Here is a 16,814-nt window from a genome sequence, read left to right on the forward strand (position 1 = left end):
CTATAGAGGTCTCCCAGGTAAGAAGCCATACGGGGTAGGATTCGTAAGCCATAAGGACAAAGTGGGCAACATTGACGAATTCTACTCCATAAATGAGAGGGTAGCAGTAGTCGCAATAGTATAAGACGTATAGTATAAAAGTAGCACGAGCCTACACCCCAACATGCAGTCACGGTGATGATCTGTTTTAGTAGATCTGTTTTATGATGTTGGATTAGCGATGAAAAAAGGCAACCTCAGTATACTGTAGTAAGGGGGCGACCTAAATGCAAAAATGAGGAAAAGCAGGCTAGGGAACAGCCAATTGGGAAGTGATAGAACTGGTAGATCCTGGTAGAATTCGCAGAAAGGAATAAGCTTCGAATAATTAAAACCTTTTTCAGAAAGCGTTGCAACAGAAATTGGACCAGGAAATGCCCTAATCTTGAAACAAAAAATGAAATTGATTTCATACTTTCTGCAGACCCCAGCATAGTGCACGATGTAGAATTGATAGGTAGGGTAAAAGTGCAGCTATCATAGTTGAGTGAGGGCTAGGATTCACCTGATTTTTGAGAGAGAATGAGCAAAATTGGTCAGGAAAATACAGGTCAACCTAGAAGCAGTAAGGTTAAAAGCAGACAAATTGAGGCTGGTACTTACCAACAAATATGCAGCGTTAGAAGAGAGAGCTGATAATGACATAGAGGTAATGAATGCAACCCTAAGTAGGCTGGCTTCAGAGGCAGCAATCGAAGTGGGAGGCAAGGCACCAAAGCAACCAGTAGGCAAGCTGTTCCAAGTAACAATGTATCTAACAAAGAAATGACAAAGAAGGAAAGTGTCCAACTCAACAGATCAGATAGAATTCGTGAAACTCTCAAAACTGATCAGTAAGGCGAAAATAAGTAATATTGGACACCATAACGTAAGAAAGACTGAAGAAACCGTAAAATATAGACGTAGCCTGAAATCAGTGAGAAAAAAATTTGGCATAGGACAAACCAAGATATATGCACTGAAAGATTACAGGGTAATATTATCAGCAATCTCGAAGGTATAGTAAATATAGCGGAAGAATTTTATACTCACCTGTACAGTACCCAGAGGAGTCAGGATACCTCCTTTAGAAACAATAATGAACAGGATAACTAGCGATGAGGTCAGAAGGGGCTTACAAGACATGAAACGAAGAAGAGCGGCAGGAAAACATTGAATAACAGCCGATTTAAACAAAGATGAAGGATACATAATGCTTGGAAGACTGGTGGCTCTTTATACGAAGTGTCGGTGGTCTGCAAGGGTCCATGAAAACTGGAACAATGCAAGCATTATACTAATCCACAAAACTGGAGACGTTGAAGAATTGAAAAATTATGATCCCATCAGCTTGCTCCCAGCATTATATAAAATATTCACCAAAAAATCACCCACATAATAAGGGCAACAGTGGACTTCAGTCAGCCAAGGGAACAGGCTGGCTTCAGGAAGGGATACTCTACATGTATTACACCCATCTAATTAATCAGGTGATCGAGAAATCCGCAGAGTACAATAAGTCTCTTCATAGGGCTTTCATAGATTACAAATAGGCATTTGATTCAGTAAAGATACCAGCAGCCTTAGAGGCATTACATAATCAAGGTGTACGGACCACTTACCTTGGAATTTATCTACAGAGATTCCACAGCTGCCTTAATTCTGCGTAAGTCCGAAGATACCTATAAAGGAAAGGTTCAGGCAGGGAGACACAATCTTTCTAATGCTATTCACTGCGTGCTTGGAAGAAGTATTCAATCTATTAAACAGAGAACAATGTTCTGTTCAGCAACACTGCAGACGAGTTATCATTGATTGAGGATTTCAACAGATAGAGTGTAAGAGTGGGGTTGAACTATATTATGCAGAAGATAAAGATAGTGATGAATAGCTGGGTAAGGGAGCAGGAGTTCAGGATTGCCAGTCAGCCGCTAGAGTCTGTGAAGTAGTACGTTTACCTATGTCAACTAATCGCAGGGACCGCTGATTGATTCATAGAATTAGAAGGGCTCCGATCGCATACGGCAGACATTGTCATCTCCTGACTGGAAACTTACCATTATTGTTGAAAAGAAAGGTGTAAAATCAGTGCATTTTAGCGGTTACGACATATGGGGCAAATTTGGAGTTTGACAAAGAAGCTTGATACCAAGTTAAAGACCGCGCGAAGAGCGATGGAACGAAGAATGCTACACACAACGTTAAGATAGAGCAAGAGAGCGGTTTGAGTGAGAGAGCAAACGGGTATAGCCGATTTTGTAATGGACATTAAGATAAAAAAATGGAGCTGCACAGGTCATTTATTTCACGGTTATATAACCGTTGGGCCATTAGGTTTGCAGAATGGGTACCAAGAGAAGTGAAACGTAGTCGAGGACGGCAGAAGACCAGGTGAAGGGGTGAAATTAGGAAATTAGCGGGCGCTAGTTGCAATCAGTTGGTGCAGCACAGGGCTAACTGGTGATCGCAAGGAGAGGCCTTCGTCCTTCAGTGGACATAAAATACGCTGAATATGATAATGATTCTGAAGACATCTTGCTAAGATGTATTGAAAACGTTGCCGAAAGATGGCTACAAAGCACCTCCCGAAAAGATCTAGCAGATGTCTGTGCAATTCTTTATTTGGATATACATAAATAAGACATTTCCGTTCTTTGTATAGCTTTACACGGTTGTTACATGCATGTATCACGTGCCGGAAATTGCCAGACAGCCGTCATAAATAACAAGCATGCACTGCCTTTTCTTCATTTGGCCATTGTGCTTTCGTGAAGGGAGCACATATATATTAGCTGCAGATATAGTCTTGCGCTGTCCTTGTAATGGTAGCGTTAAAAACAAATGCAAAGCGCTTAACTAGAGGGAAAAGGCGTATGTGAGAGTACACACATGATCCAAAGCCTTACACCGGGGTAGCGAATCGACATCTTTTCATGTCATTCTCAAATTTGGGTTCGTGCTTTCGGCTCTGTTACGCTTCAGCTGAGGAGGAATAATAATGACCGTTGTAACTGGTTCACAGCATCATCAAAGGGTCAATTCGGGTTCAAACAGGTTCGACGAAGACAAAAAAGACATCCGCGTACGTGCGGCTTTACAATGCGTGATCTAGCGATATCTAGTGATCTAGCGCCTACTGGGGAAACTGAACGCCGCCACCTCGGAAGGGGGGGGGGGGGGTGCAAGGTTGCCAGACGTTGAAGTGCCGAAAATCCTTTATTGCCGTCAAACAAGAAGCCAATAGAAGCCAATAGAGCCGGATGGTTTGACGACAGAGGAGATTGTTAGCGCCGATGTTATTGTATAAATTGGCGGTCATGACGTGACGGCACTAGTAGACACTGGCGTGGACTTTTCAATCGTAACGGAAAAACTGGCGGACAGACTTCGCAAATTGAAAATGAAATGGTCATTGCCGCGCATTAGAGGTGCTGGAGGCCAGCTATTGACACCGACTGGCAAGTGTACTGCAAGGATCAACATAGGGGATTAGTCATTCATCGAAAATTTTGTTATTCTCCCCGTCTGCTGCAATGATTTTATCTTAGGTATGGACTTCTTAGGCTAGTACGGCGCCGTCGTCAACATACCAGAAGGTATACTAACCTTTTCTGGGGACGAAAGTGCAGAACTACAACGCAAGCCTTTGCGCATCATAGACGACGTGAGCGCACCACCGTTACCTTGTCGTCTTGTTTCCGTCAGACACAAAGTATGATGGGGAAGGCATTGCCGAGCATATAATTGCACTTTTGCTCACTTAAGATATTGCCACGCCCAGAAGTCTCGTCAAAGTAATGGATAGGCAAACAGAACTACTGATGACACACTTCAGCAAGCAACGACGACACATTGCAAAAGGCGCAGCAGTTGCTTATCTCCACGAGATTGCGGAATTTGGCGAATGCTTTGCATTATAACAAGGCGAGCAAGACGCTTTCGCAGCGTTACTTGTTCTTGACGTGAGCGCGAGCTTATCACCAGCGGAAAGGGAGCGCCTTGTGGACCTGCTTCACCAGTTTCGCGATCGCTTCTCGTCGACACCCAGAGTTAGTCAGACGCCACTGACGAAGCACCGGATTATCACAGAGGAGACAGCGAGAGCAATCCGACAAAACCTGCACCGTGTAGCACCAAAAGAACGCGAAGCGATCCGAGAGCAAGTGAAGAAAATGCTCGACGGCGACCTTATCCAACCATCAGAAACCCATGGGCATCGCCGGTAGTGAGGGTCAAAAAGGAAGACGACATTCTACGTTTCTGTGTCGACTACCGTAAGCTGAACCGGGTGAGAAAGAAAGATGTATACCCACTACGGCGTATCGACGATTCTCTCGACAGGCTGAGGCATGCCCGCTATTTCTCATCGATGGACCTCAAAAGTCGCTATTGGCAAATCGATGTTGACGAGAGAGACAGAGAAAAGACTGCTTTCGTAACGACTGATGAGCTGTACGAATTAAAGGTCCTGCCTTTCGGTTTATGCTCAGCTCCAGCAACTTTTCAGCGACTCATGGATATGGTTCTGTCAGGCCTGAAGTGGCAGACATGCCTAGTATACCTCGACGACGTCTTAATTTTTTCGGAAGCGTTCGAGGAACACCTGAGACGGCTGCTGGTGGTTCTACAAAGGATCCCGTCCGCCGGCTTAACACTGAAAGCAGAAAAGTGTAACTTTGATTTCGAGGAACTCCAGTTCTTAGGTCATGTTGCAAGTCATCAAGGCGTCCGCCGTGACCCTGACGAGGTCACGCCCGTCGCAAAGTTTCCAATGCCTACGGATAAGAAGGCAGCGAGTCGTTTCCTAGGTGTCTGCTCGTATTACCGAAGATTTATAGCCAATTTTTCCCATATAGCTTCACCGCTAGCGCGCCTTACAACAGAAGACGTTGTCTTCGTATGGGGAGAAGATGAACAAGCCACGTTTCATGATATCCGGCAGCACCTGCAAACACCACCTGTACTGGCTTACTTTGACGAGGACGCTCCCACCATGATTCATACGGACTCTAGCAACGTAGGTCTAGGCGTTGTGCTCGCGCAGTGGCAAGACTCAGCCTAGATAGTCATTACATAAGCAAGCAGGACGCTCTCACGTGCTGAGCCTAATTACTCAACCACAGAAAAGGAATGCCTTGTGGTGACATGGGCAGTTATGAAGTTTCGCCCGTATCTCTATGGCCGTTCCTTCAGTGTTGTCAGCAATCCTCACTCACTTTTCTGGCTGACGTACTTGAAGCATCCGTCCGGTCTACTAGCGCGTTGGAGCCTAAGGCTTCAAGAAAATGATATGACAGCGGTGTAGAAGTCCGGACGAAAACACTCCGACGCCGACTGCCTTTCAAGGTCACGGATAGAGCAGGAAGTCAGAGAAGATGACGAACACGTGGCTTTTATAGGTGTTCTAGACACGGCCACGATTGCTCGTCTGCAGCTAGAAGATAGCGAACTGATTCCGCTTATTGAATTTTCAGAAGGCCGGATTACAAGTGTGCCCAAAACATTTGCAAGGAACTTGCCATCATTCTGCTTCCGTAATGATGTTCTTTACAAGAACAATTCTGCAAGCGGAAGCAACCGCCTACTTGTCGTCCCAACGTGCCTCCGTCATGAGGTCTTGCAAGCCTGCCGCGATGAACCGACATTTGGCAACCTCGGCTACAAGCGCACACTAGCCCGAGTCACAGAGAAATATTACTGGCCAAGGATTGCCACCTTTGTGAAACATTACGTGCGCACGTGCCTCGACTGCGAGTGACGCAAACCACCATAAATGAAACCAACTGGGCTACTACAACCAGTCCGAGTTCCCACGACCTCACTTGCCCAAATCGGTATGGGCCTTCTTGAACCATTCCCGACTTCCAATATTGGCAATAAGTGGGTAATAGTTACCACCGATCACGTGACATGCTATGCAGAAACCAAGGCCCTTTTAACTGGCACCGCAGTCGAAGCAACGCGATTCCTTATTGAAAACATAGTTCTAAGGCAAGGTGCACCAGCGGTGATAATAACGGACAGAGGAACTGCTATTACGGTTACACTGCTAAAGACGGTGCTTCACCTCAATGGCGCGGCTGACCGAAAGACCATAGCCTATCACCCGCAATCGAACGCCTAAGAGAACGCTTGAGCAATACTATCACCGACATGCTCCGTATGTACGTGGACGTGGAGCACAAAAATTGGGATGACATTCTACCTTACATACATTCGCTTAAAACACTGATCAACAGGAAACAACGCGAAAGACACCATTTAGCCTTCTCCATGGCCGTGAAGTGACGACGATGCTCGATGCGATCTTGCCACATGACTCCTGTGATATAGGCACGTACGCTGGAGCTTTCGCTCAACGTGATGAAGAAGCGAGACACCTCGCCCACGTCAGAATCGCGCCACAGCAGGACTACGACACTCGACACTACAATCTACGGCGTCGCTACATCACGTATCAGCCAGGCGACAAAGTGTGGGCTTGGAGGCCCATCCGTCGGCGAGTGCTTTCAGAAAAGCTACTCAGGTGGTACTTTGGTCCGTACAAGGTTTTACGGCGCCTCAGCGACCTGAACTATGAGGTCATTCCTGAGAGTCCTGCTTCCTCCAGGGCGAGTCAACGTCCACCACAAGTTGTGCCCATTGTGCGCATGAAGCCCTATTGTTCGGAATGAAATGCCGCCGCCTCGTCTGACACATCTTCCTGCCGCTAGGTGAGCATCGGGACGATGCTCTCTCTCGAGGGAGGCAAATGCCACATCCAGTAGGCGGCACGTAGAGGAAGACGAAAATCTCGCGCCTTGCGGAAGAGAAGAAAACGTCCCTTCACGATCGCTTTACAGTTGACCTGCAAATAGAGTGTCCTGGCCTTTTTTTATCGGTACTTTCTGCTTGTGAATCGTTACAATATCATAAGAAGCCAACAAATAAACACACCAAGGAAAATATAGAGGAAATTACTTGCACTAGCGTATGTGCTATCATAGCAATAGTGGGAGAGATGCGAGGCTGGTCATTATCCGATTTTGTTTCTGTCGGATCGCTTAAAGAGGCGGGCGCGTGCCCACCGTAGTTGTGGGATATTCTCGGCTTTTTTTTTTAATTGCGCATTATTTCAGCTATCTAGTAGCGTTTGCCAGTTTTAGTGTCAATAATTTGTATTTTCTAACCAACCCTAACACATCCCCGTTTGCTTGAAACATAATATTTTGCACGATCGTTGCTCATTCATACGCCCACCGCAGTTGTGGGATATTCTCGGTTTCTTTAATTGCGCATCATTTCAGTTATCCAGTGGCGTTTACCAGTTTTAGTGTAAATAATGTGTATTTTCTAACCAACCCTAACTTATCCCCGTTTGCTTGAAACATAATATTTTGCACGAGCGTTGCTCATTCATACGCCTTGTTGCAGTTGCCTGTAGGCTTTTCGAAATTAGGCCATTTTTAGTTGTCCGAAATTTGATGCTATCTCTTTGAAATAAAATGACAAACAATTTCAGCGGTAAGGCAGAAAAATTCTCTGTCTATAAGACAGCGATCCCTTTTTCAACTCCATTGAGTGCTGTGGAGAAAGTAAAGGCTAGCACTGATTTGTCATTTCTGGGCGTTGTTTGCCAGATTGTCCCTCTCCTACTCAAAAAACGTAGCTTTGTTTTACTTTCTCTTCCGCCATAAAGAGGTCTCTATAAGAAGTGTTTGAAAGCAAACAATATATATTGAATAAACACTTCTTTTTCAGTGATTTGCCAATACTGTGCGTTGTAGCTGCATTTTATTCACGAATGCACAAAAGTTGTTTTCTCTTTCGAAACACAAAGACACGCTCATGCTTGTTGCTACGTTGTCCAAGAGCGAAGAATTAAATCTTACTTGAAAAGGGAAGACAAACAACGAGCAACGCATTTCTTCGTTTTGGGAAGGAAAATACGAAGCACGACGTGCTTTTCTTTACTTGGACTAAATTGCTAAATATCACCTGCGGCAGATTGCGCTGTTCTAAACCTTGAACTTCGTAACTCAATGAGGCGGGCATTACTTCTAAGTGAAATCAGAATAACGAATTGAATAATGTAACTGCACTTCACTGCCTTTATAAAGGTAGTTTATTCGGGTCGTAGAGCAGCAGCGACAAACGCAGCACCACCTGGTAGGGTGCAGCCACAGAGCGAACCGGGTACGAGCCGCACGATGGGGCAACGGGGCTTCTTCGACGTGCCGATCTTCTTCCACACAATCACCCCCGGGATGGAAGAGCCATAGCCATCCTGGCGACCTACGGAGATGTGAGCAGATTGTAATACGGCGTGAGCCGGTCAATGCGCACAGTCTCTCACCCGCCGCGAAGGAGATAGGAAGATGTCAATACGGGTTCGACGACGCAATTAATTGGCGATGGTTGCGCAACCACGAGGTCGGGCCCGTGGTGCTTCGGGAGGAGCTTGCACGAAAGGCTAGGAGCAGCAATGGGCGGGACCCAAAGCCACACGAGTGAGTCGATAGGAAAGGGCCGAGGGGGTGGGTTCAGTTCCGTTTAACTCCTTAAAGGCCCCCATATCAGGGGGAGTTAAGTAAGGGGTGGGATTACATTTCGAATGAGGATGATCAGTTACGCGTTTTTGGAAAGCAGATAATGTAGTGATGGAGACGATGTCTTAGGACAGGCCATACCAGTCTTTAGCTGCTCTAAAAGATAACAAAGCAGAAAACGTAGTAGTGTGCGATGGTGGTCGGGCAACTTGAATTGGATGACTGGTGCGGTAGGATAGGCGTGCTGCGGCTGTAATATACGACGTTTCATTGAGAGAAGAATAAAAAACTTGTGAAAAAGGGCGTTGCTAGGAATGCGGCGACGATGGGAGAGAGGCGGTAGTCCGGATTGTGCTTTCAAAGATGAGATACCGACGTCGCGTGAATATGAGGAATGAATGAATTGGACGGCACGATTTTGAACGGCTTCATAAGCTGTGATTAGATAGGCTTGATATGGGTTCCAGATGGCAGACGCATATTCTAATTTGGGTCTAACAAGGGCTTTATACGCCAGCAATTTAACATGTGGTGGGGCTGGGCGGAGGTGGCGCTTAAGAAAACCGAGTGTTTTGTTCGATGCTGAAATTAGGTTACTAATACCGTCATGAAATCATAAATCAGCGCTATTTTTTGCAACCCTGTTGAGCAGACGTTAGAAAACGGGCAAGTTTTCGGCATATCTCGGTGTGCTGAGCGCCACATCCGCAGGATCCAGCTGGTACGGAAGAACCGTATCATTGTAGCTGGAAGGATGGCTGCCGTAAAGCAGGAATAATGGTCAGAACCTAGTAGCGGCTTGAGAGGCAGCGTTATGTGCGTATGGGACGCAAAGAACAAGATCCCAGTTGGAGTGGTCAGACGCAATGTACCTTGATAGCATGCCACCAAGAGTCCTGTTGAATCCTGTCAAGCCATTGGTCTGTGGATGATAAGCAGTAGTGTTGCGGTGAATAATTTGGCAGTGAGATAGGAGGGAATGCAGGATGTCCGAGAAAAATACGTGACCCCCGATTGCTGAGCAGTTCACGAGGTGCACCAAGGCGGAGAAAAAGGTTGTTTAGAATGAACGAGGTGACGTCTTTTGCTTATGCAGCAGTGAGGCGGCGAGGCTGCCAGGCACTCTTTTTCTGCTATTCAGTAACTGGTCTCAGCTTCTGTGAGGGCACGACTGGCATAAGCGACCAGGTATAAGTATTCTTAGGGTTCTTACGCTGTGCGAGCATGGCCCCAAGGCCGACAGCATGGACTGGCGCCAGTGTTAAGTTCTATAGGTGCGGCTAGATCGAAATGGAGCACGATTGGCGAAGACGTAAGCAGCCGCCGAAGAGTCATGAAGGTATCGTCAGCGACTACCGACCAAGTAGACAGTTTATTGTCGACTCGGAGAAGCTGGTTTAGAGGCGCGATCACAGTAGCGAAATTGCTAACGAATCGTCCAAAAGAGGAGCACAGGCCACTAAAGCTGCGCACTGCTTTCGAGTAAGTGGGTTTCAGGATTTCAGATACAGCGCGAAGTTTAGAAGGATCAGGAAGAGTGCCTTCTTTGTAGACAACCTGGTCTAATAGAGTTAGTTATTGGGCTGCAAATAGGTACATTATCAAGTTAAGCAGCAGACCAGGATTCCGGAGACAGGTCTGCACTTGATGTAAATGGCTAAGATGGGCAGGAAAGTCTGGGGAAAAGACAACATCATCGATGTAGCACAGACAGGTATGCCACTTCAAGCCGCGCAAGGAGCCGTCTATCATGCGTTCAAACGTGGCGGGCGCCTTGCACAAACCGAACGGCATTACAATAAATTCATACAAGGCACCTTGTCTTAAAAACGCGGTTTTGGAAAGGTCAGCATCAGCCATAGGCATCTGCCACTAGCCAGAGCGGACATCTCAGGAGGGAAAAAAACTCCTCTCCTTGCAACCGGTCATGTGCGTCATTGATAAATGGCAAGGGGCGTACATCCGGTCGGGTAATCTTCTTTTGCCTTCGATAATCAACACAACATCATATGGTGCCGTCTTGCTCTTTTTCTATCTAGTATGACTGCTGTCGCCCAAGGACTACTCGAAGGCTGGATGAGAATGGCTTTGAGCATATCGTTCACCTGGTCATCGATAACGCATATTTCAGTCACCGGTACTCGGTACGGGCGCTGTCGAATGGGTTCCTGGCTCCCATTGTCGATAGTGTGCGAAACAGTAGTTGCGCGGCCGAGTGATGCGGCTAGGCAGTCAAAAAAGTAAGAGAAGCTTTGGAGGAAGTGCAAAAATTCGGCGCGCTACGGCGTCGTAAGGCCACTGGCAAGAGCTGGTGTCAAAAAACGCGGCAGTGACTGAGGAGACGATGCCTCGACATGATTTCACGGCGTCGTAAAGTATTCGCGTCGTAAAGTAATTAGTTCGGCCAATGGGTTTGACAAGCTGAGATTGCGGTCTCGGCAGCAGAGCTGTGCGAACACTTGGGGTGTTGTTGTAGCATATGGACGCACGTTGGAGGTGACTATATGTCTGCAGTCCGATTCAAAGGATACGCAACCCGCCATGGTTGCTCAGTGGCTATGGCGTTGGGCTGCTGAGCACGAGGTCGCGGGATCGAATCTCGGCCACGGCGGCTGCATTTCGATGGGGGCGAAATGCGAAAAGACCCGTGTGCTTAGATTTAGGTGCACCTTAAAGAACCCCAGGTGGCCGAAATTTCCGGAGTCCCCCACTACGGCGGGCCTCATAATTAGAGAGTGGTTTAGGCACGTAAAACCCCATAATTAAATTTTTTTAAAGGATACGCCAATAAACCACCACCATCTTCATCACCGGCAAGAAAGCTGCGCATGTCACACTAATTGTAACAGCTAAGTGCAGCTAAAAGGAATATGCGCAGTGTAGCGTTGTTCACGCCCATAGGATGCGGTGTCATTGTGGGCAGATTGGCACTCACCTAAAGCTGCGTAAGCGGCAACAGTCACGTTTGATGAGACACGGATGATTTGATGGGCAGATGTAGCTGCGACAAGCTGACCGCTGATTGTGTAGCCGAATACTTTAGCGCTTACGAAGCCACTTCGGAGAGCCAGATGACGGCGTTAGATTGATGCGCCAGTACCTAAGATATCCCAGCATGTCGCGCTTCTATTTTGTGTGATTTGCTGTGATGAAAACGACTGGACAAAAGTTGTGTTCTCCGGCAAACAAGGCTCCTTCCGTTGCCGCATTTGCATTGTACTATAGTCAACAAAGCTTTGGTGGCACAAGCGGGGAACATGCCAAAATATTTGTTTCATGTTCTGTGGCGCCAATCCAAGCTTGCGTTGGCAGTTAGATGCTATGCTGTGAAGATGCCATGCAAGAAAGCGGCCAATCGCGCCTTCAGCAGAGCGCCCACCTATGCGAGTGCTGCGCTCGCCCCCACTGTGGCGGCGGCTTATCGGCACTGTGCGAGATTATGTCGATGGGGCGCCAAAATTAGGCGTTGTTTTGCAGGTACTGTCCGAGTCCCCGCCTCGGCGATGGTCACTTTGCAGTGGAAAAACATCTCGAAGGCTCTGCTTTCGGGACCTCTATGGGGCGCCGGAAGTGAATGCGGACTCCGAAACACGCCGAGGCCACCATGTTCTAGACACCAACTCTTGGCAAATAGGGATAAAACAAATCACTCCCTTTTGCCAAAGCCAACCATGGACGGATCGCCATCATTCCGATCCTAGTTAGTTCAGTAGACTGTTTTCGTAATAGCTTGGCCCCTATTAGCGCACTGCCCAGGTCGCCGAGTAACGTGTACACAAGAAAACTACTTTTATTGACGTGAAACTGAAAATCTAGGTGCTATATTTAATTAAAATCTTGCGCTTAAGATTTTAATCGATATAGTTTTAACTAAGGTTCCAACCATACATTCATTGCCCCTGCGTTCTCAAAGACTCCACTTGTCTCCAGTGCACTTTTCTGCAAACTGCAGGAGCGGGTTATTGTATGCTGCCCCGTAAACCCTCATTGTTGTTGTTTCGTAAGAAACCAACAAACACTGACACCAAGGACAAGCATAGGGAAAATTACTTGTGCTTAATAAATGAAGAACTAGCGCGTTTAATTTATTAAGCGCAAGTAATTTCCCCTATGCCTGTCCTTGGTGTCAGTGTTTGTTGGCATCTTATAATACGACTAATAAAAAAAATCGGGCGCCTCGGTTAATCCCCTTCCTTCTCGTTTGTTTTGTTTTGTATCTTGAGAAATATTGGTTGCTTTAGAACGTTTCACAAATTTTATGAAGAGGCAATTACTATATCTGCATATATTGACACCCATAATATGTTACCTACGGGTTAGCAGGTTGATTTTATTGGGAGAGTGCCAATGGAACGTGAAAAAAGAAAAAAAAATCTATTTGATAAAAGAAGCACAATCGGCAAGGCTATTGAGCTAAGTAGCTTTCTTGCGAGTACAGCAAAAAAGAAAGGACGCGCTTCAAAAGCAAATGAGGCTGACTTAGATAAGAATTTGTTCAAGATATTGATGAAAGGTTGTCTTAGACAGTCACTGGGCTAAGAAAGGTGCACTCCGCGCTTCAACATGACACCATGCAAGAATTTGATTGGCGCTCAGGTTGCACGCAAGGCGCTTATACTGTCACTCCCGGAATCGTGCACTTAGTGGTTGCACTGAGCGCAAATTCACGGTTCTTCAAGCGAGCAAGTTTAGCAGTTAATTATTTCTTCTGGAACTTATAAGATGTTAGAGTTGTAGCACATACAGCGGATGAAGCGTAATATATTGGAACGTATATAATAACTATTAGTGTTACCGTGCATAACAAAGAACTCTCGCCTTCGACCTGTTTCCTGCACTCATTTACCTCTAGCGTACGAAACAGACCAAGAATTGTTGTTTCGATGTACCGCTTTTGTGAACACTTGTAAAAAACACATGTAAATACTCTCCGCGACTGTAAACGAGGACTTTATTGTTAAGTTGCACTTGACTTTTGGCGTTCGATAAGGGCTTGTCGCCATCCGCTGCCCGCAACCGCGGTCCCCTTTTCTGTGCAATGGTTGAGCACGTACTAAGGGCGCATCCTTACTTTCTGGAAGAAAAAAAAAGAAACAAGAAATTAATTAGGACACCAATCCGAATTATTAAATTGAAGTCGCAACATTGCTTAGTGTGCACGTGAGAATCATTTATTTATTTACTTATTTATTTAATTGCAATACTAGCTGTCTCACCAAGAGCAAAGCAGGTGGGCTTTGCACGCACATCAACAGAAAGATAGGTTAACGTAAGAAAAAGAAAAGCTACAATAACTATTCTAAGAATCTCTTCGACAATGGAAAGTTCAATATTCTTATTTAGCAGAACAGTACTCGTAGATAATAAATTTAATATTACATAAGCTATAGAAACAAGAGCATTAAGGTGATCCATTAAAATAATCAGAACTTGTATAAATAGCCTAGAGGTGATCTTAGTTGCGACGGGAGGTGCATAGCTATTATTCGAAAGAAAAGAAGCTAATCGTTAGACGAAGAAACTTATTTATTCATGTACCCTAAAATCCCCAGGGCATTACATAGGGGAGTGGGGGGGGAGTAGTATACACACATTAAATCAATTCACCAATCAAGTACAGAAAGGATACATACATAAAGACGAACGTAAACTAATATAAAGACAAATCTTACTAACTAAAAAGGAAAGCATAATAGAATAACCTAACAAGGCTGAGCATTCACATCCTGAAGCAGTAATCAAGTGAACGAAGTTGTGCATGATATATATTGCTTTTAACAAGACAATATACGGAATATGAGAAATATGAGACATATGACATATGAGAAATATGAGACGTATGAGAAATATGAGACAACTATACAGTCATTGAGACACCAAGATGTAATTTGGGAGTAAATTCGTCGTTGTTTGTTATGCAGACAATATTTTGTGGTAGTTGATTCCAATGAATAACAGCGAGGACACAAGGTGAATATAAATACAAGCTTGTTCGGGCGAAGAACGGTTCTGATTTGAATTCGTGGTCTAGTCGAGCAATTATTCGACGGGCAGAGTTGATAACTACAGATAGATTGGAACCGTTGTGATAGATTTCCTCAGAGAGAGAAATAAAAGACAGTAGTCTGCGCGATTATAGAGAAGTTTAGGGACATGTCAGTTTCGGTAATGCTAGATGTCTGACAGCAATTGTTTAAGAAACGGGCACTTTTGTTAAAAAAATCGAGTTTACCTAAGAGGTACGTGTAGTGAGGGCTCCAGATTTGTGAAGCATAATAAAGTTTACGGCGCACTATTTCATTGTAAGCTAAAAGTTTAGTAGCAGAGTTGGCCAAATGCAAGTTATGCCTACTGAATCAGACTAAGTTTAAAAGCGCTGCTTCTTGCACTGTCAATATGTAAGGTCCGCGAAAAAACAGACGCTCAATGAACACCCAGGTATTTAAAGTTGGATACATGTTCAACTGGGTTGTTGTTCCGGGTGTAGTGATGCGTTATTTTTTCTCAATTTTGAAGTGAAAGAAACATTTTTATTTTGTTCACGTTGACTTCCATCTGCCAGTCGTGGCACCATTTATCTTACCTATTTAGGTCATTCTTCAAGTTATTAGCATCTTCAGTGTTAGTGACCTTTCTTTATATCACGCAGTCACCCGCGATGAACCTTGCGGTGGAAGTAATAAAATCAGCGATATCATTACCATAATTTAGAAATAGAATCGGTCCGAGCACAGATGCGGGTGTGTTAAGCGGTATGTGTTTTTGATGTTTATAGAAAGTTATTGGGTGATGGGTAGCAACGGACACAATACCACTGCGTTAATTATTTATCCTCATGCAGCAGGAGTGATAACATGGATGCGTCATTGCGAACGCTAAACTGGTTCAGAGCGAATCAGCGCTCATTTCGCGGTACACGTGTTGGCGAAAAAGAAATCTATTTAACGCGTGATATCCTAGAGCGGCGTTGCATAGACGAACGTTACGAGGGCTTGTTTCGCTCTGAAGAATAGCGTTGCTAAACCAGCATCAGTCAACAAGTCTTAAGACGAATGATTTGGCCTGTAGAGTACAGGCTGCATTTACGTAAATTACCTGCATACCTTTCATTGCACCTTTTCTAGATTTTTATGTTAGTCGGTGCGCGTAAAAGCAACATGATGTTAGAGTTTCATGACAAAGTGAACAAAGGCATAGTGTGCTTCGGGGCAACGAAAAATTATATGTGTGAAAAACGCCACAAAATCAAAGGTATGTAATATTTATTTATCAACCTTCTGATTTGCTGAGAAGTGTGCGTGATTTCTACAAGCTTTTGCATAACAAATGAAATATTCTCGCCCTTAATTCAATCGTCAATTGGAATCGGATAACCTTTGATCTGTTCTTGATTTGAAAAATTGTTGATAAATTATAGTATTTTGTATAGTTCAGTCGAATACTTTACAGCATCAGTTTCACAAAATCATGCCTGGAATTGAAGGGAAAATGCTATAGTTAGTTCAAAATGCTAGAACATAGCTGAATTTTCAATGTGACATGGCAGCACTTCCTTTGGTAGTCTATATGGGTTCTGCATGTTTACATTGGAATGTATTGCAACAACCACTTATACCGTTGTCTATATTGTCTGCACAATATCAGAGAAGTCAGCACATATACCTATTGGCCTAAGTTAGTCGGCAACTTGGGTCACTGGGCATGGTGAAAGAGTCTTGATACGGTCATCATACTTCCAAGTGGGTAACCTTGCAACCCCATTATTCGAATCTCAATCCCAAACAGGGTGACGTTACAATCCCATGAAAACTGTTGCCGAAGCGTCTGTAGCTAACTTTCATCAGAAGTTTGTCTACCAAAGTTACGTATATGGTATAAAAGGACGACACCGGCGCTGAAATGTTCTGAACGAAATGTTTGAAAAACGCACTGCTTTCTAATATGTTATGTTGCAGGGAAAAAGAACTACGTTTTCATTTACGTTACACGTTATGTTGCCGGTTTAAATGTTCAAATAAATATAACAGTAAAAAATAAAAGAAAGTTAACTGATCCCAGCTGCCGATACCTCCTGTTTTTAATCGCAGCGGACGTAGGGGCCCGTTAATCCGAGTTCTTCGAAGCAATCGCCACCTTCTGTTCCATCAAGCCAACAGGTTTGGCGCACGGGAGTTTGAGTCCACTTTGTTCCTATGAGTGCATAATATATACGCACCTGAATGTCCTATGTGCTTATATTACATTTTCATCTAAATAACAATCCTGAGC

The 16,814-nt window shown here is 44.9% G+C and overlaps 1 protein-coding gene across 1 annotated transcript in view; it reads right to left on the reverse strand.

Moving 5' to 3' along the window:
* Positions 1–13,480: 13,480 nt before the first annotated feature.
* Positions 13,481–16,814, reverse strand: part of LOC126535853 (receptor expression-enhancing protein 5-like) — a 182,022-nt gene continuing 178,688 nt past the window's right edge. Inside the window, exon 5 of the mRNA XM_055073120.2 lies at positions 13,481–13,620. Within this exon, the coding sequence (XP_054929095.2) occupies positions 13,614–13,620 (7 nt within the window). The 3' untranslated portion in view covers positions 13,481–13,613. The remainder of the gene's footprint in view (positions 13,621–16,814) is intronic.

Source organism: Dermacentor andersoni, chromosome 3 (genome assembly GCF_023375885.2).
Source record: "Dermacentor andersoni chromosome 3, qqDerAnde1_hic_scaffold, whole genome shotgun sequence".
NCBI classification, from domain to species: Eukaryota; Metazoa; Arthropoda; class Arachnida; order Ixodida; family Ixodidae; genus Dermacentor; species Dermacentor andersoni.